The 22,303-nt window shown below is 30.9% G+C and overlaps 1 protein-coding gene across 2 annotated transcripts in view; it reads left to right on the top strand.

The window, feature by feature from the left end:
- The first annotated feature begins 1,786 nt into the window (after nt 1-1,786).
- The window catches only part of LOC113392264 (nose resistant to fluoxetine protein 6-like), a 56,090-nt gene continuing 35,573 nt past the window's right edge, over nt 1,787-22,303 (top strand). Inside the window, exons 1-2 of one of the 2 annotated variants that reach the window (XM_026628608.2) lie at nt 1,787-1,995; nt 18,584-18,906. In XM_026628608.2, coding sequence (XP_026484393.2) covers nt 18,669-18,906 — 238 coding nt within the window. In that variant the 5' untranslated portion in view covers nt 1,787-1,995; nt 18,584-18,668. Of the gene's footprint in view, nt 1,996-16,270; nt 16,385-18,583; nt 18,907-22,303 lie in introns of those variants that run through there. The other variant, XM_064220974.1, reaches the window with a different exon arrangement.

Below are 22,303 nucleotides of genomic sequence, written 5' to 3'. Positions count from 1 at the left end.
TCCGACACTATAGATTGATTGCCTCGAAATTTAGCGTAGTGACTCCTTTCGCAACGTAGACGTTTTCTAATGACAGACTGATTGTTATTAAGAATAATTTTCAATTTCAAGGGTGGGAGAAATGCAACTATTTACATAATTTTTTTTCAAACCAAAATTCACTAAAATATCTTAATTTGATTTTAATTTCTTGTTTTCTATTTACTTGATCACAGTATTTGCCGATACGATTATTTATTAAATGTACATACGCACACCAAGAATTCCTATAACATAATTTGTATCTAGTTTTTGCCAATAAGTAACTGAGCTCTTACGTAAATGTATAAATTTATCAAATATGTAAAAATAATAGTCAATATTCGATTGTATAGAAAATAAACAACCACAAAAGTTTTATTGTGTTATGAAAAGTAACAATAAACTCGTAAACAAAGTAAAGTGTACGGACAATAAAATAGAAATAAACAACAAATTCTATTGTGTATGAAAATGGAAGTTAAATGGCAGAAGTGGAGCATTTTGTAAATAACGTCAGTGGTGTCGTGTCCGAGGCGGAGGCGGGAATCAATGTGTCCGCACTAGACAACTGAGGCCGTGTATTGTGAGGACGAAAACTTATGCCATTCCGCATAATCGTCTTCCAGTGACCTTAATTAGACGCTTTTGTTATTGTAAGAATGAAAAAAAATCGCTCACAATGCGACCTTTTTCTTTGATTCAACAAGTCTATTTTTATATGTAGTGTTTTTACTGCCTTTTTAAAAGCATATGCTCTCCACTCTTTTTTCAAAGAAGCTGTTTGTAGTTTAGTTTCCTTTGAAGAAACTTTGCTCTTATAATTTTTTCTAACACCATGAGAATTACCCGTATCCATCTTGGAAAGTCTCGAAAAACATATCGATTTTCAGTCAATTCAGATCTTATTAATCCTATTATCAAGTATTAATAATAATAAAATATTTATTGAAATATTTTATCCTACATACATCTTAACACCTTGAACTAACACCTTGTACCTGATCCGTATCTTAAACTAAAACATTGTAATACAGTACTTGACGTATCTCAGATTTATGCCAATTTTTTTTTTTTACTTTAACAGTCTGTATATTTCTTACTGCTGGGCTAAGGCCTCCTCTCCCTTTGAAGAGAAGGTTTGGAGCATATTCCACCCCGCTGCTCCAGTGCGGGTTGGTGGAATACACATGTAGCAGAATTTCGTTGAAATTAGACACATGCAGGTTTCCTCACGATGTTTTCCTTCACCACCGAGCACGAGATTAATTGTAAACACAAATTAAGCACATGAAAATTCAGTGGTGCCTGCCTGGGTTTGAACCCGAAATCATCGGTTAAGATGCACGTGTTCTAACCACTGGGCCTTTCTTTATCCCATCTCGGCTCTTTATTTATCCCAGGCACTCGGAAAATTATCATTTATCAAAAATTTTGATTTAGGCACTTATATCAAAATCAGGTCGCTGACTAAAAGTAAAAATATTGCAAAATAATATTTTTTTTTAATCACGATGGGCACTTTTTCAATCATTCATGCTAACAGACCAGATCAGTTGAAAGGAAATCTCATAATATATCATTCGTTTTGCCGGCGCGTGATAATTGATTCCACGGTTTCCGTGTCACTTTCTATTTGTCGAGGAGGGCGAAGAGATCAGTCGAAATCGAAACGCCGGTCTTTTCACAAATCTCTTGTTATACTGCCATATGTGCCAATGTTAAGACTTGGAGTAAACGAAATTAATTTGTTATAAACTTGCAGCACACTTTCATACCGGTCGGAAGGTGGTGGCTCAGTGGCCACATAACCGGCGCTTGCGCACCACTCAGTGCCCAGTGATCGCTCATCCGATTCGTTTATTATCAACGCGAAATATTTCTAAAGACTTGTTTAGTTCACGAGGAAGTGTCTGTTCGCGTGTCATAACTTAGTTATACCAAATTTTACTCATATAATTGGACGATTATTTTAAGGTGGGTGAAGTTTTTTGTATTTTTTTTTTAATATTTAGCTGTTTTATAATTTAATGACCGTTAAAATGCAATATATTATTTTGTTTGTTGTCACAGCTAGAATTTTCTAGCTAGAATAGAGTTAATATATAAATAAGGTAATTTTTAATTCAATACAAGATAAGTAACTGATTTTGCGGTAAGCATTGGTTACGTAGTTCTGCCTTTTATGAACGTACGGAACGAAAACTAATTAAATTTTAAATAAATCTCCCATAACAGAATAAAACGTTACGAAGTACGTTGTGATATTTTAACTTTTTGAAATTATTGTTTCCTATAAGCTCAGAACTTTTTTTTCCTAAATTTTTTACTTTGAATTGATTTACAAAGGAAGTCAATTTTTTATACATGTAATGGGTAAATTATTAAATCTTTTATTTTATATTACGTGACATTACGTGATATTATATATCTTAGTTCTTTTAAACTTTTTGCAAAATATTTTAAACCTAAGCAAACTAATAACACGGGAATACATCTCGCCATATTCATTAATTCATCCATTCATTCATTAAAGATGTAAAATAAAATAAAATAATTATAATATTTCACTAAATACGAATTAAAAGTAGGTAGCATTATCATAACCGAACTAAGTCGTACTACGGAATCGAGGTGAAAATATTGCATCCTCTTAATTGCGTAAGTAAAGTAAAATAACTGGTCCTAATAAATTGCCGCTCCATTTCAGACGATATTTGCACTACATTGTAACATTGACTTCGTAGAAATATCAGAAACCTATTCACACACAAAAACACGTATATTTCTCTATACGGTCTCAAAATATGTGCTAACGAAAGTACTTATCTGAATAGTATTCGCATAAACGTTAATTTATCGCGAAATTGATACTCTCTAAACGCGGACCCATGGCGAGCCTATCGCGTTGAACTTTCACCATTTGTTAGCTTTACCGCTCGGTATGTCACGGCTCTTACATCATTTATGTCACTACAGGTTATAAAGATTTCTATTTAAGTTCGTCGAATTTGCAGGAAATATTTTCGAGGTCATTAAATTTCGCAATACGATTTTGACGCAAAAAGTCTGTGTCCGACATCGGTTTTTCAGTGAGTGATGTTCGCCATCAGCAAGCGATAGCACTAGAACCTTCACACTCAATGAATTACGACATTGTTCCAATCGACGATTGATCGAAACTTTACGCACATTCAGCACGTTCCCGAGTCCCTTTCGAAATCGACGCGACTGTGATAACATTTTTGTGCAAACATTCTCGTTATTTTTCTTCGAATGCTCTATAAATGTTTCCAACCATAAAGATATTACATCCATATTAAGCAATAATCATTTAAAATATTATAAATATAAATATATGTAGATATTTTACGTATTCACCTACAATTTTTTATAATACTTTTACGTACGCTAAACGACACATTGTATATTGAATCATGGATAACCCGTTCTATTTCCCCATATGCTAACCATGGTATAAATATTTAATATAAAAAATATGATTACCCAACAATATATGGATTTTTTTATTCTTTAATGTTGACCTTTAATAAATACAATAAATGCCATTACACTCTGGAATTAACGATTTCATATTTCGTAATATTTTTTTTCCAATTACGTACAAAGTTGGAATTTGTATTCAATGCGCTGAAGAAATATTACATAAGTTAAACATTATATGTGCAACATAATTTGTAAATCGTAACTATATTATCCGAATGTAATAGCACAATTATAAAATATGTATTTGTTTTTATGTAAGATAAATTTTAATATTTATATTTTATTAGTCATTGTGTAGTTTTATTGCCCTCCATCCAATTGTATATTTTATGAACGGACGGGTTAAAAAGGGTCTTTTAAAACAAATGGAAAGTTGTATAAGTAAGAACCCAGAATATAAAGGATACACGCATGAATAACAAATAAACACATTCCTATTGAACAGACATATTATTAACGTATATTATAATTTACTTTTTAAATTAATTGAAGATAAAAAGAGCAATAACATAAATAATGAAAGAACTCATAAATAAGGTTTTCATACATAATTTTACTACAATTATAAGAAAGATTTCAATCGATGCACACTGAAAAATATATATCCGAGAATAAATTTTCCCGCCATAACGAGTATCTGTCAATGTTCACGTTACCAGATTAAAAAGATAATATTATAATTAATATAAAAAGTGACAGATACTCGTCTGTAATATAGAGATAATAAAATTATCCATATATGTAATATTTAATATCTATTAGATACCTAGGTACATTAAAAAAAAAAAACTTTTGATAAATCAATAGATTTACATATTCAATTTAATAATTCTATATTACCATTTATAATATAGTCATACATTTTATGATTATGTAATCATACTACTAAAAATATATTATTAATACTTGTATTTTTTCGCGTTCATACAAACACTACTTAAAATTGATCTAAAATTTTCGTATTATGACAATTTACAATTACAAAACAGGTACACAAAATGCTTATATGTAGCATATTAAATATATATTATCATTATGTCGACGTAGTTGGAGGGAATTGTCAGCCTGGCGCTTTCCAAGCGAAAGCTGCCGAAACAGATAAGTAATTGGGTAAAGTAAAACTTTGTTGAGGGATTTGTAAATTTCTAATGTAAGGCTTTGCTGTCATCTTTTATAGATCGCAAATCGAAATAAAAATCAATCAAGATCAAAACATACTTTATTCAAGTAGGCTTTTGGAAGCACTTTTTAAGAATAATTTTGTAGAATTACTTATATTAAAAGTAAGGCTATCGAGAAGAATCTTCATCTAAAATATTGTTTAGAACTAACAGTTTTTAATTTTAAAAATGGATAAAAAAAATACCGATTAAATTAAAATTATCAGTTAGAGCTTTAATCACTCACAATTAACAATAAAAAAAAATTGCGGTAGTAAAACACCAACGTGGTTTATTTATGTTTTGCAATTTGAACGAGTAGTTGTAGAAGATATTATAAGACATTTACTTATACGGATGAAAAACGTGCGACGTGCGTGACTACGCTTTAGCAAAACACGAACGCTACAAGATTGTTCTATAATATTAGACTCTTCTTGTATCGAAAATTCGATGTGTATACATATATTTAACTCTTTTGGAATAAAATGCGGTACGATAATAACATACAGTATCTTCGTTTTACCTGTGCGAGGCCGGGATGGGTATCTTGTATTATAAAAAATAACAATTGTCTGACGTACCTAGATTAGAGTAACTAGAGTACGTAGTAATTTAGAGTAGGTTCAATAGCGGGTGTCAACATCATAAGATTATGATGTAGACTTTTATGAGTAGCTATTATTGACAACTAAATCACAAAGTCGATTTTTTGGAAATTTTCCTTTTAGAGAAGGAAGGAATACTAGTCTATTTACAGTTAAATTACGTACGATATGAAATATGTTATATTTGACAATAGAAATTAAAATTATAAATCAATTGATTGTAGTTTATATGTACTGGACTTATTGTGTTTATTTGTTTATTAGAATCAAGCAAGCTGATCAGACGTTCTATTGCCAAAAAGCAATATTTTGGCCCGGTTTGAAGTGCGAGTAAGCTTAGAGATAAATATCTTAGCTCTCACGTTTGGTGACGCGACGGTGGTGTGAGGTTAATATTTCTTACTGCGCTAATGTCTATGGGCGGAGATGACCACTTAATATCAGATGTTCCATTTGCCCGTTCGCCTATCTATATTTAAAAAAAATAAACCTATAAAGAGGTGTTTCTTGGTGCTATATAAAAAATAATATATAATGGATGTAAGCAATTTAAAATAAGTACATCATTTATCAAAAGTTGTAGGCCTTAGCATAGATGTTCATACAAACAAGGTCATGCATTAGACTTTACGACGTTGATTGATATATAATACACACACACATAGACACATAGACATAAAGTAACAAGAATATAACTATATATTCTGAAAAGCATGAAATCATTCTTACAATCATTTAAACGAGTATTTAAAAAAGTTTATTTTATCAAATATACTCTTATACTAAATAAATAGCAGTTTTTTGTAATGACTAACTGTAAAAACGATTTAATCAATATACATAAAACTGATACCAGAATATGTAGCGCGTTTGGGAGAAGGTTTTAGTATATAATATTGGTATATAAACAGTTGCGCTTCGCAATTTTACACTTTATAGTTTAGACTATTAACGTGACGAGCGTGAATTTGATGTTCTTGTGGGTATAATGAAGTATATATATTTTTTTATAATAAAAAAAAAACGAACTCAAAGATTATGATATTAAATAATAATTACATTATTAAATAAGATCGGGTCAGTAATTTATTTAGTTTCAAATTAAATCACACGTTAAATGTTTTTGACGTATAAGTATTTCAAGAAATAACCGATGCTATATGCTCCAGATGATCAATCACTCACTTTAAACATAAGATGGATTTTAAATATTAAATTATTAAATAACTAGCTTTCGTCCCAACTTTACATGCCTAAAATAAAGGACTTTATACAATGATTATATTGAACAACCAACAAAAATTCTCGTCTTTTCGCTAATATATTAAAATTAGACATATAAATATTTCTCTTGAATCACTCAGTTAATTAATGAAAACCTCATTTTATGCGTTCCTTAGTTTAAATGATCTAAGCCTACAGACGGCGGAAAGACGACGGCGACTTTACACTATGTAGAGATAAATCAAATTAAGAATATAATATTATAAATAAGACTAATGACAAATACGTAAATCGTAGATTGGTAAAATGCAGCTCGCACGCAGTTTTAATACAATTAAATGAGAATACGGTGTCTAGCCTATTCCATATCTGTCAGGCTATTCTGTAACAAGAAACTCAAAACTCACCGCAGAACACGAGCCTGAAATGTCACAATGTGATATACGACATTGGTCATTGACTACAATAAATATAAAATTTATAGGATACACGTATCAAAATGGCGTATCACTGTAAGTCAGTTGTCAATATTTCATGAGTGAGATACGGAGTGATTGCTTACAAAATCGCATTGCTGTTGTTAATACAACATGAAAAGTTTATTTAATGATGACTAAATTTAATAACATAAGAATTGATAACATTAAGTGCTTAAATATATGAATTAAAAATAATACGTGGAATAGTGGCAAGAATGCTAGCAGCATTTCCCCGTTGAATCGCAAATTTAAATTTGTATTTTAGTTTTATATACATTGGGTATTGTTTTTAATTCATTTTGTGTGAATTTTAAAGATCGAACTTTAGTCCAAATTCGTTCATGTTCGAATACGAATTTCTGCCAGCATCTTTTGTGGTCATTTTATTTCGGTTGTTTTGAAATAAGTTCCTAGTTGTTATACATTTTTAGAGAACTAATAAAACGGTTATGTTTTTAAAATAATCTGCAGGACAAGTTTCATAACGATTTTTTCTGTTTTTAAGGCATTTTTGTGGAAAAAAAATCAAAAAAATATTGAAATAATATCTTTTTCCGTCTCGCATTTTTAAATTTGGACCGACAATTATTGTTTTTATATTGACAAATAACCAGTGTTTATTCGTTTTTATAAATCAGAAGAATAAAATAGATTTTAATTGATACTTTTTCTTAAATAAATTTTTGAATTTGCATTTTTGACTTATTTTTAAAAAATCTAAAAAACGTGATAATTCAAAAATGGTTCACTTTTGCATGATACATATGGGGGTTAAAATTATCGCAAATAATCACCCCTATTACCAATAACCCTGTATATTTCGTCTCAAGTTTATTTACTGTGATTTATTTATTTTAGTAATTCTATTATAGATGTATAGTTGTTATTATTATTATTATAATAGTTATTAAAGCAAATTCTTCTTACAGGAACGTTCCTTGTGATGTAGTTACTTGAAAAAAATCTTGATTTTAGCTTTGATTGTGTTCTGCAGATCTGCCTAAGGATATTAAACACTGCTGTTTCGCGACTCCACCCATTCATGAAACATTCATTTATTCTAAAGAGATGTACGTCTCAGTTCATATTGCTTTTGTCTTTTGCGTCTGCGATTCTTGAGATGAAGAGCTTTTTACATTTATGTCGGCTACAAATTCTGAATATATTTCGGAATTTGAAAAAGACGATTTTTTTTATCCATTTTACAGTCTTTGGACTTTGTTGAAGTTTATTATTTTACCGAAGAGATATATTTATTTATAATTTGAATATTTTAAAAGGATATTGAAGTAATTTTTGAAAAAATAAGTGACGTGATATTTACTTAAATCGTCTTAAAAATCAGGGTCTCATTTGAATGCTACTTTCGCTTGCTATTTGAGTTGACTTTAAAGGCATTGCAATAGAAGGAGCAGAAATACGGATGAAGACGCAAGACACCATTCTTAAAATATAATATCGAAATTGAGTTCGTCAACCCCAATATATGAAGTAATAGTATAGGTAGATACTACAAAAATAATTGAAAAATTCAAATGAGGCGGTTACCCCAACATTTATATGCAATACTTTACGAGGTAGAGCTCACGAGAGGTGCCGACCCGGACTCGAGTCGTTTGCATTTCACAATTTATACATTTCGTAATTCCCAAGGATGACCGGATTGTAAAGAGAAAGACGGCCACAGAGAAAAGAGTAATTACAGCTTATGTTTGTTACTTTTCCTATTAATTACACTTTTACGTAAGAACAATAAACACCATTATGTGCAGTTATTATATAATAAGTTCAAAACAAATAACACATTACCTATCGTATATAATGTATAGTTATATTTTATAAATGCGAAAGTAGCTCTGTAGGTCCGTCTGTTGCTCTATCGCGACCACTGAACCGAATTTGATGAAATTCTGTACGAAGTAAGCTTGAACTCCAATAAAGGACATACGCTACTTTTTCATGCCTGACACAAGACAACCAAGCACTAAAACACGAGCGTAGTTGCGAAAGATAACTAGTTTAACATAAAATAAATATATGGACTATGAACCGTCAATTGTAATTAAAAGTACGATTTTCATTATTATTAATAATTAATGGAGACTTTTGGTCTGAATAATTTGTTTCTTGTAGAATGCTGAATGTATTAAAGTCAATGAAGTAACCTTATCGTGTGCTTTATAAAAAAATATATATCTACTTCGTTTATTATCAACATTGTGTACAAAAAGTGTTGTTGACGAACATTAATATAACATTTATTTGTATAAGTGCAGTATTGCGTATTAAATAAATCCTTCATTAATCTTGTTTCGAAATATTGTATTCACAAAAGGGGCTTAAAATTTACGAAATATGTTTTGTTTTTTGCTGTGAAATAAACTTAAAAAAAAAAAATTATGTCGTAATACATAAAAAGTAAATCAATTTTCCGACGGCTAGACTCCTTTGTCCAGTATCGTCCCATCCTAATTATTGTTACTGTTAAAATGAAAAAAAAAACATATTCTTAAATAAACTTAATTGTATAACAGAAGCAGCTTAATATATGACTTATACATAAGGTAGATTATAAAATATTCTTCAGCTCTATCCTATTTACATTTTACTAGTATAACCGTTCGAACACGACATCCACCTGTCATGTTTTATCAATCCTCTTCAAACGTGTATACCGACAAAAGCATACATGATGCGACATTAATGCAAATGTCAGATCGTTGAGGCACTTGCGGGCCGGTAAACGTCTGCCGTTCATACGGGAACTAGGTCGCATAACACATTAAATGTGGCGAGTGCAGCAAACCGCACCGCTGAAAATGTCTTCACAAACCAAACAGAGAACGCATTGGTCGATTTGAATATTTCTAAGAGATACTATTCAAGCCCTCTACGTCTAACAAATGTTCATTTTAAAACTAAAAAACCTCTTAGTATCTATTATTCATTGTGATAATTCATCAATTGATTACTCCTTGGGAATGTGATAAATGCCACTAGGCTGTTTTAATTAACGAAAATATATTTATTCTTATTGTATGAAAAATATGTGGTCAAATACGTCATTTAAAAAGTAAAATTACGCTGAGTTTCTTTCGCCGATTTTTATCAGGTCCGAGATGTTTTTTCCGAACCGGTGGTAGTGGTATTTACTATTTTTGATGTCGAAAAATAAAATATCCAGTGAGGTCAAGCACGATACGTCTGCTGTAAGGTGGTTAGAAATTGAGGATAATGCTGCATCAGGTCACATTATGGTAAAATTATGGAAGCCACAGGGTACTAAGTTTTGAGTCTGATCGAAAAGAGGAGTATAAGATACTTACATGTCTTTACAACTACAAAAGAGCTGATGGTCTTCAAATACATTTTCTTTAATTACAACTAAGAACGCACACACAGAGGGTACACACTTAAACTTATAATACCCCTATTTTTACGTTGGGGCTTTAAAAACAGGAAAATATGATAAGGCAGGCGTTTCTAATCTTTTCTAACACGGAAGCCACTTAACTTTGTTGTTTTGTTGCGGAATACGTAAGTGTTCCATACACCGTGAGTTTAAAACAGGTCGTGAATTTTTGAGATCATGGGACGTATTATGAAAAAGGTAAAATAAAACTCATATCGTACTGCAGCCGCTGCATGGTCGCACCTGCTTTAAGGTGTATCTAACGTTCATAAAAGGAATCGTATTATTATTGTACTAGTAGCTAAACCTGCGGCTTTACTCGCGCGAAATTTAAAAATCTTTATCTCTAGCATTCAAACAGTCACCCCTCATTTTACCACCTAGAGGGGTGAATAATATAGAAAATATCTCCAGAATATCATCTAAATTGCGCTTCACGCTTAAATTAAGCGATTTTAACGTGAACAGGTAACAAGTAGTAGAGATACTTTTGCATTTATTATATTATAGATTGTAGATTAATGAACCAAGAAATTGTCATCGAGTTTTGGACGATTTTTACGTGGAATATATGCCGTCTTTTTTTGTTTCCTGAATGACGTAGTGCTTTTGGCCTTTACAGCGTCGGGCGAGTTTCTAGACTCAGCCCTTAAGGTTTGATCCCTTTCGGGCTCGGGGTGGCCGTTCCTCCTGAGGGTGTCTCCTATGAGACCGCACCTCGGCTCAGAACGTAGTCGGGGGGGGGTGGCCGTTCCTCCTGAGGGTGTCTCCTATGAGACCGCACCTCGGCTCAGAACGTAGTCGGGGGGGGGGGGGGGGACGTCAAACGGCGTGGGTCTCTTATACCTGCTCCCACTCTACACTTCTTTGGATGTGGCGTGTATACGATAATTATATACTTCATTTATTTAAAGCTTTTCTTTAATTAAATCGTAATGGATGATTATATTTTCAATGTTAAATTTTGTGGTTTTACAATCTGTAGCTCACAAAAAAATTTCGCTCAAACCAATTAGTTTTATGAAGCAATAGTGTGTAACCACGGTTTGAGAAACCACTGTAATCTATACACAAAAAAGCAATGACTCGACTAACTCATTGTTTTCAAACACAACTTAAATTAAGAAATAGAAATTTCTTTTTTTTTATACAGTGCCACTAAAAAATATCTTACGATTTTTTTGGTTAAAGGTTCACTGTTTAACCTGCGACTTCATTCAATTGACTCATTCAAAATGTCAACCGATTTTCTAGGTACTGTTTCTCAAATAAAGACCTAGCCCTAGATTCGAAGCCGAATAATTAATTAATTTGTAACTAATTTTATAATTGCAAAAATGGAATTTGTTAATTTTAATTTGTAAGTGTATTGTAGAACATTTAAGAACGTATAATACACACGATGTTATTTTTCTGTTAAGCTATGAGTCCCTCTCATCTTCCGCGTGAAATATGAGCACGTATTTACACTTGTGTAATATAACGCATTACCATATATTTTATTCGCGTATGAAACATTATTGTGATACGAGGACGATCTGCAAGTGACGCGTCCACACAGAGGTTAGACCAATTTAATAATAATACAGATAGTATGCCGATGCAGATTAAAATTATATCTTAATGCTAAAACTCTTAACTAAAAAAAAAAAAAAAAAGAGAAAAAAAAAATATCCCGCTGAGTTTCTTTCGCCGGTTCTTCTCAGGTCCGAGGTGCTAAATTCCGAACCGGTGGTAGATTTTTGACAATCAATAAGCAAGTGTAAACACTTGAATAAAGATTTTTGACTTTGACTTTGAAAAATGTTTGCAATATCTTTTAATACTTGATAATATCTGAACAAAACGTGATCTTTTGTAATTTTAATGGCTATCGGTATAGCTGCTTTGGACGCAGTCAGACATTGCTGATGAATTAGTATTTTCAAAACAACGATGAACAAATAAAATACCGCTCAACAATGCCCATGCGAGTAAATTAATTTTCAAAAGACGTATGATACAACCAGACCCAGACGCAAATACTATTTTCGAAATTATATTTTCGCAATCGTCAAAATAATGAATCCTATGATCCGATGTGTCGCGGTAAACCCGGTTGGAGCCGTGGCTTTCGCTATATATTACATCACAATGGAAAAAATTGACGAAAAAGAATCAGTTTTCAAAAACCCCGCGTTATTTAAAACGATATTTAAACCGGTCATATTAGAAAGAGACAGAGAGAAAGAGAAAGAGATGTAATGGTCGTCTGGAGAGGGCATAACGCTTTTGCCTTACTTTTAGTAGTAGTCGTCGTTCCAATAATATAAAGATCATGACAGTTTACACGAATATCTTCACTGCGGATCCACACCCTCGACTATCACATTTCGTCACATAATAATCTATTCAATTACCATTTCAAACATTAATCTTCCGTTAAACTAAATATGTATGTTCAACATACATGTGATCACTATCAGTTGACAATCAAATAATGTATTACCAAATATAACAGTTAGCTTTCTAAACACGACTCAAACGTGTACATTAAGTGATATTTTATTCTCCGATCACTGTTACAAATTGCCTAAACCATTAGTGTAATTGCACAAGCGAAATATAACACTATCAAATTGTTGTTGTATCAAGAATATGATGCAACGTTCGGTAGTAATAGTGTTTGCTTTGGGGTTTAATCGCGTTTTGTATTCTGCGTTGATCCCGTATTCCCCGCAATATTGCGTCTGTGAGCCTCCAAACAGCGTTTAATTGACGTTCGTTTAAGCCCGCTATTGTCATGCTAATCAGCCTAGCTGCGGTCTGACAATAAACCTAATTAAAACGTCACTTCAGTTTTCGCTTTCAGACTGGGTAATATAATAACCGGTGATTGAATATTGTACGGCAGAATACCTTACATAGAATGAATAAATTCAAATCTTTGTATTTTTACAAGGTGTGTTTTAGCTTTTCTCAGAAGTTGGCAATTTATCAGCTCAGAAGAAAATGATAGATACAAAATTTGTCAAGGTAAAATTTCATTTTCTATAATAAATATATTTGATATCATTTTATTCAACTGTGATAAGATGATATTTAAAAGATTTTTTTTAATTTTATTTTCCAATGACATAACTAAAGCAGTTTCGTAAGGTAACAAAATCACAAAATAGGGAATATAGTCTTTATTTGTATTTATATAAGTTACAGTAACGTATAATAGTTTACATATATACAATAAATTAAATAACTCGTATTAATTTATCATTACCATTACTGAACATTCAATTTTCAGTGTAATTTAATTCAATTAATCTATTTCAATTTCTCCATTGTTGATTGCGTACGTGAAACGTGTTTACAAAAGCTTTACTCGCGTCACGTTCGTGATGTAATTAGGAGGATATTAATTCGTCCAGCGTTTACACAAACGAGTTGTAATGAAATAAGTCGTCGCCTTGGCATAGACGTGATGTTTCTTGGATGTTTGAAGACGAACTTGCTAATAAAAATATAAGGTTCAAATTACTTTTTTATTACTTAGTCTTGTTGGTTGACTTAGTTGAATTAGTTAGATCTGATACTAAACAATATAAACGATTTTTTATTCGTTCTAGCGATTTTGGTCGCGCGAAATTTATAAAACTTTACCCATAGCACCGTTACCGGCACATTTTACCCTCTCGAAGGGTGATTTAAAAAAGTAGCCTATGTCCTTTCCCGGGGATCAAACAGTCTCCATACCAAATTTCATCTAAATCGGTTCAAAGGTTTAAGTGTAAAGAGGTAACAGTCGAGTTAATTTCGAATTCATAAAAAAGTATAAATATGTTAAAATAAAAATTGCAATTATTTTAATATGCACATTTAACGTATGCATTATATACATAAGTAATCTGAAATCAAAATTCTTCTTTGATATAAAAAAAATAAGAATAAAGATATACTCATATATAATATTACATATCCGACGTGAGTGTAAGTTTTCAGCTAAATCTTTTTTAATATTTAAGGATTAAGCTGTGCAACTTCGCGTTATTGGAACTAGAACTCAGACGTAATACTGTGAAAATCAAGTCGAAAAACTATGAGTTTAACATGTAGCTCATTACTGATTCATCTATGTGTATTTATATGACAGTATGTCGCTAAAATTGAAGAGAGTACAGTGAAAACTCTTCCATATTATGCATAGTATTCAATAATAGTTAAAAATAAGTTATGTTTAACTTAAAATTAAATATAAACTTTGTTATAGCGATACTCTGAAACTCAACTTTCTTTTCAACTTCGTTGTTATCGTATAAAAACTGTTCAAACTACAAACTATCGTATTAAAATTAATGGAAATTTTCAAGCTAACGGCAAGTGAGTTTCAAGTTGCGGTGTAGCTTGCTGTGTTCATACTTGATATTGAGAAGAAGTTATGAACTAGGCTTATATAGTTAACGTACTCCATTGTTCTAGTTCATTTTTAAACAAAACATTGCTCGGTTTTATTATTCTGAGTGTTAGGAAGTTTTTAAATATACAAAAGTTCGTTTCTATATTTGTTTGGGCGATTATTTCAATTTAATTAACGAATCTTATGTTTCGCTCGAGAAAGTTCTATAAAATAAATTAGTGCTTACGGCCTTGCTTATGAACATTGCTTAGTACGTGTTTAGTTAAACACTAATTTCTCTCTTTCTTTTCATATTTAGAGGTGACATTTGGAAGAAGGTGATACATCGTTGTTTAACTAATCGAACTGGAATAAATATAAAAAAATATATATTCTAAAAATATAACATAAACAAACAGTGTTCATTATAATATTTTTTGATGCATAGTATTCTGTAAATACGTCATAACCGCTTTTAAGTTTAATATACATTTCCATTTTACTGCACATTATTTTTTAATTTTAAGGTCTCCTTCAAAGTTTAAGAAAATTAAAAAAAAAATGCAATGAATGAAATCAGTAAAGTCGTTCTCAACTTATGGCGTATCAAGGGAAATATGAATTCATTTTTATTTATATATATATACATAGTTCAGATTTTGATTTTTGAAAAGTTAACTCCAAATTTCGTTCTTGTCTTATATTTTGAATTGACCGTTGAAAGTCAGTTAGAACGTTGCTTTTGTATTTAAATAAGAGTAATTCATTTTTTAAATTAAACGAAACAGTGCCTGTTATTATTTCTTAAATGAAAACTGTTTGAAAAGCTGCAACACTGAGTGATAAATTAATAAAGAAGAAGTTATAACTTCTTCTTAAAAGTTAATAAGAGCGTATGTTGTTTGAAAAGTTTAAGGAAAGGAATTAAGGAGAACGCAACCATTGCATTGAACTCAAAATGCGAACTATATAGATATTTAAAGCAGTCTTATCTTTTATATACTATGAAAACAATTTATTTTATTGATCTTATAAAAAATCTAACGCAAATATCGAACATTATTTTACTATATATATATAACAATCTTTATTTTATTTTATAATATCTTCATAACATCCCTCAAGTCAAGTTTATTTTTTGCAATCATATAATATCGTAGGTATTATACGAGATACAAAGTACGAGAAATATGATAACGTAAAAAAATGGAATGCGGGTCCTATTCATTTTTAATATCCATCAAAGGTCAGTTGGACATAAAGTACATACGATTCCTTTGTGGGACCTTTCATCGGGCAAGTAATAAGAAAATGTGTATTTTCTTTGTTTGTAAAAGAAACATCCTAACAAAATATTTCGGAACGTATTGCAGAGCCCAAATGTGTACAAAGTCGAGGAGACATGATCTGCGTTTATTAACTAGATATTTAATATATGTACATTTGTAGTTGTTAGCCCTGACTTACTTGTTCTCAACTAATTGTATCAAAGTATCTGGAACAAATAAACCCATTAATATCAATTATAGTATAATTTCGTACCTTTATATATAAGTTATTTATCTTGCGGTTTACAACAAGTTGAAATATAAAGGCCCACCTTTAAGGTAATATAATCCAAAGATATAAACTTATAATAAGTGCTTATGTCTTGTATCGCTAATTTTTAATTACTTTTATTTTATTTTTTATACAATCTTATTGTATTTTTTGTGGTAGCGCTTAGTGCAAATCCGTCTACCTAGTACCTACTAGGTATCTAGGTACCACAAACGCATAATTAATTATATAACTTATTATACCGCTGAAGAAGTTACTTTGTAGTATTGTTGTATTCCGTTTTGACGGGTGAGTGAGCCAGTACGTAATTACAGGCACAAGGGACATGACCTTTTAGTTCCCAACGTTGGCGATGTAAGGAATGGTTAATATTTGTTTCGGCTCCATTATTTTTGGGTGGTTGAAACTACTTACCATCAGATGACAGAACTCACATATTTAAAAAAAGAAATATAAATCATCCAAAAACAATGATTTGATAACTACAAACAGATACGGCTCTTTATAACAGTAACTTGCGGTTTAGTTGATATCGCACTAGTTGACCATTTAAACTTTTCGATATTGTCAAGTACAATAGCTGAGACGTGAAAAGGGAACAAACAAAAACCTACGTTTATTTTTAATGTCGTTATATTATTACGATGAAATAATATGTTAGTTAGTCTAAATAGTAGTTGTAACGAGAACAGTTATCGCGGTTTTTTTTGTATTATCCGTTTCATAATAAACTGTACAGAACATTTTAATTTTAAAATAAATTTGGATTAAAATTCAACTAGTTCTAGAACAGACATTAAACATGTATGAATATCTATCAAGTTAGTTTAATGTAACTACCATCAGCATCAGCCTCGGTTTAGAATGTCGATTCGAACAAGAATAATTAGTAAGAAATTAATTAAATGCTCTCAGGACTTTATCGAACATAATGTCATCTGTATATTTATATCTAATTTATGGGTTGTAGTATAAATTACCTTTTGTTTTTACCTTACCTAGTCTAAGAGCAATTGCCATACCTGTTGGTGCTATATCTAAGACTACCATCGATCCACCGAAAAATATTGTCACGATATAAATCAATTAACTCATTCTCTTAAGAATATTTTAATAATATTAAAAAACATATACTCTTTATTAGTATATTTTTTTAAATAATAAGTTAGTAATACAAAGAAGACTTTTAAGCTAGAATAATTTTATAGTGTTTTTCTCTTAAGAATAATGCATTTTCCGACGAAGTCTCGTTGCATAAGGCTTTGTGCTTATCAACGCCTAGCGACGTGGAAAAAAAATTAAAAAACTATACACGAACGATTTAAGAATTTATACACAAAAGATTCATTTATAGGAAATATTACGATCACCGAAGATAACGAACCTTATAAAATAACCCATCTTTAACAATATATGAATACGATTTATTATACGGTTTTTGAACAATTTTGAAATACCTATTATTAATATAATAACAGTAAAATATTGTCTTAATAATAAGTATTTTCCAATTCGAGTGATGCTAAAGAAATTGAGTCAGTATCGGCGAAATGAATTTCAATCCTTAAAGCCATCTGGAAGCAAGGAGAAAAATTCCGAACAAGTATGTCAAGAAAATCGGCTTAAGAATCTTTGAAGTGAAAACATGTTCTTACTTTGGAAATGTGCAAGTATTTTATTATAACGCAATACTTTACCCATATTATCAAATATAAATGTAGTATATTTTTTAATTACTAGTTAATTTATTTACAATTTACCTTAAAAAAATGTTTATCATTCATATATATTTTTATATTATTGTACTTATTTGCTTAATGCTTTATTACGATATATTTGTTTTAAAATATTCTTCATGTTCTCACAACAATTTATTTCAAACATGTATCATCGTAGATCATATTTATAAAAAAGTAGCCTAGAATCCTTTCTTAGGTTTAAGCTTGCTTCATACCAAATTTTATCAAATTCGGTTCAGTGGAAAGCGTAACAGATAAACACAAAGAGTTACTTTTCGAGATTTATTTAGTGGTAATTTTAAAACATATATATATATGTGTATATTAATTTGATCGTGTACGCAATATGTTGATAACTTATACAGTTTATAAACTTAGATACTATTTTTCTCGGAAGAAATGAAAGATTCCCAGCGGATTATTATGAACGAATGAAGTCGTGATACAGCAATATTCTTGTATTACGAATTGAGACTGTTTGTTCATATATTTCTGTTATTGTTTCAGACATGCGATGTGTGTGAAATCGTAGCAGCCTTCGGGATTTTACTTCGTTGGAACAAATCGGCAATGCTTCATTGATACAGTGAAAATGTATGTTACAAATATGTTTTTCGTGACATTATTAGTGCTGGTGAGTGTTGTTAGTGGGGAAGTGAACTCCACGGATGGTGTGAGGGCGTCTCGCATGGCTTGGATGAAGGGTCTGCTGGAGCACCACGACTGGATAAACATATTGAATGGGAATCATTCATTGCCGGAGAAGTGTGAAGTTGATTTGAGGCAGTACATCATTGCTTTGAATCAAGGACTTCTATGGGCTTCGAAAAGTAAGTCAACTGTAAATCAACTTAAGTTATTAAAATTAGGTTAACAATCTTAAACAAATTAGTACAAAGAATATACATTAGTTGTAAAACTTAACCTTATGTATTACAAATAATCTGTACAAATTGTAAGCCTCTTCTGAATCCGAACTTGTTGATAAATTACGAAATATACCATCGCGCAATTTGCTCAACGACAGCGAATTAATTAATTCGTCTTGAGGTACCCCCAGACGAATTCATCAATTACTGATGTCACAGTTGAGAAAAAATCATAAGTAAAAGTTACATATGCTTTTTTAATGCTGGTCATTAGCTATTATTAAAGAAGGAGTCCCAAAATCGTTAGGTTATCGGATATATATAGTCATAAGCCTTTTCGACACAAACAGGTTTCCTTACTCTGTATTTGTAAGCCACGAAGCATGTAGAAATAAAAAAAAACTTCGGCCTAGAAAAGTCTAATGGTACTTAACTAGATTTGAAATCGTAACTTTTAAATATATTCGATTTTTCAAACATATAATGTGAGATGATATCACTGATTAACCCGAGGAGTTGTTTGGCAAACACGGCGACTTGACCAAGCTCTCGATTCCACGAGAGATTATAGCGAATTAAATTAGATTTACGACGCGATGGGATAATTAAAGCCACAAATCTTGTAAGTTCTTCGATCTATTATTCTTGAGTCCGTCGGGAGCATTACAGGAAGCTGTTTCTAAATTACAAACGTTATTATAATATCCTGATTTGTAACATGTTGTTTTGCTTCATTGGTTTAGTAGCCTGTTTATAAAGTTTGAGATTCCGAGGTTCAGGCCCTATAAAAAACTAAAAAGCATTTCTGTTAAGGAATAGCAGGCGAAATTTAGGGCACATGAACTATTGGACCTGATCTCTCAAATTGTGTCGGTTATTCTTCCCATCGGATTATAGTGAAGCAGTTCATGTGTATTTATAGACACATTTGTACACTATGCTATATTCAGCGTAATTGGCCAATCATGGAACACGATTGGATACCTTGACTGATCGACCATATAAATTGCTATTTACTTTGTCTTATAAAGTAAATTCATTAATTATGTACCTATGTAGTCGAAAGGCCTAAAAATAAATAATTATTAATATTTAATGGTATTTCCCTTATGTAATTATTAAATTGATTCAGACTCATTAATATTATTTTGAAGTGCGGTTATTATAATAAATATTCAATTATAAATCGAAATTAATAAAACGAATGCGTTATACAAGCTTATAGGCTATATTTAACAGATAAGAATAGGAATGCAACATGCAATCATTAAATTGATAATTTATGTTTCAAATTACTGTATAATTTTAATTAAAAATAATTTCAAGTTGCAAAGTCAATTGAAAATAATATTCGATGTCTAATACTAAATAGGCCAGGGCTGTCTAGCCGAGATACTTTACCAGTTTAATCAATATACTACATTAACTGATGGGCCAAGGAAATATAAAAGTCATATCAAGATAACTTACCCTAATTCCTTAAAATCTGGAATACGTCGTCAGTGAACTTTAGATGCTCAAATATTTTTTACCAAAATTATCCATCTCTATATAAAATTCGTATTTGCGGTAAATCAAAAACGTACTTCATTCCGTGCTTTGGACAGCCCTGCTTTACGCAATACCTACCAGAATAGGTTTCAAAGATCATTGACCTCCTTCATTCTATAATTACGCCGTAGTAAATGCCTTAGTGGTTAATTATGTAATTCTTTGAACAAGCCAGCGGTAGCTGATTGGTCACCGGCGAGTTATAGTACACCCGTATATATGATCTGTGCCAATTTTTACTACTTACACAATTTTTTTTTCTTTTTATAACCACTAATTGGGAAACAACGTATTTTTTTACATTCTTAGAGTATTATTACTATAATTATATTATACAATTTATGATGCAATTGTTTCACACCGATGACTTTAACCAGTCATATTATCGAAATGTTTTAAAAATACGCTAATTTATTAACTAGACGAGGAGTGCGAATCAAACGATGTTCTATATTTTATTAATTGCTTTCCAAAAATGGCGAATCTAAAATGCTTCACTAAATACGTATTACCCTAAGTGTAACAAACCGTGACCTAGAAATAAAGTTAATTCAATACGGTTGTTATAAGCCGCAAAAACACATATAATGACATAAAAGGTTAAAATTACCATAACGTAAGATTATCGACCTCAATACAATTGAATGCGTCGTAAATGGTTCTCCTTGGCTTATTATATAATCTGCGTGAACGTCACGTGTACGCGAGGCCTAACAAAAGCTCGCAAAACGCTTGTCGCCGGCATTTTATATTGGATCGTCGCACGCTACACGGGTTTCATTCAGAATTATATTTTCGGAATATTTCAAATGAAAAAATATTTTATAGAAATAGAAAACAATAAATATTTAAATTTTAGTTATTTTTTTAGGATCAATACGCTAACATTTCTAGCGTTTTGTATATCTTGTGCTTGTAATTATATCCACATTGATATTTAATACGTACGGCATATTTCTTAGCATGTAATATATCTTAAATTGTGTCGTAATATGTCATGTAGTATTGAGCTATCAGTTGCTACCAAAATGATGACCTAAGACTGAGAAATAACACTAAGAAAATTTCGGTCACAAATTTCTTGTGGTATCATTCGTTTATTGAAACAATTCCCTTGAATATTTTGTATTCAAGATAAAACTTTCAGAGCTGAAATATTCAATTTCAAATATCTACTCGATGCAATCGAATCGAATATTCGAAACAATTTTTTTTAGCATGAACGTGATTTGGCACGTCTCGAATTGTTGTAGATATTACATTAGTTTTACCGTCTGAAAAACTTTGAAATTAATATATAAATTAGTAAAGTTAAATTTGACTATACTATAACTATATTAGAATTTTCTTTATTTAATAACAGAGTAGATTTTTTACAATTAATATCTAACAGAGTACATTCGAAAAAAAATTAATTTGAATTTTGTTAACATTATATATTTTATAGAATTACCATCAAGAATGTGGACATTGATTACTTGTATGAAACAGGATTTATGCAATGCCCGTTTTGTCCTTTTTGATATATATTATTCAGCTTTATCAGATGTTTCAATTTTTTTTATTAGGCACAAATAAGCATATTAATAGGTTAAAAATTTTAAAAATGGCATTGAGTCTTAATATAATAAAAATCGCCGTTGGACATTACGACAATACTAAAATGTCATTTTTTTTTATTATGACCTATATAATTTTACAATGCAAATAAAAACAATTTACGAAAAATATAAACGGACGTTAGAGTACATGCTTTTTAAAATAATTCAGCTCGAAATCTTGGAAGTCGTCCAACTAACTGCCTGAT

This window comes from Vanessa tameamea, chromosome 5 (genome assembly GCF_037043105.1).
Source record: "Vanessa tameamea isolate UH-Manoa-2023 chromosome 5, ilVanTame1 primary haplotype, whole genome shotgun sequence".
Lineage (NCBI taxonomy): Eukaryota > Metazoa > Arthropoda > Insecta > Lepidoptera > Nymphalidae > Vanessa > Vanessa tameamea.
Note: the sequence above shows the minus strand (reverse complement) of the source record. Positions and strands in the feature narration are given on the sequence as shown.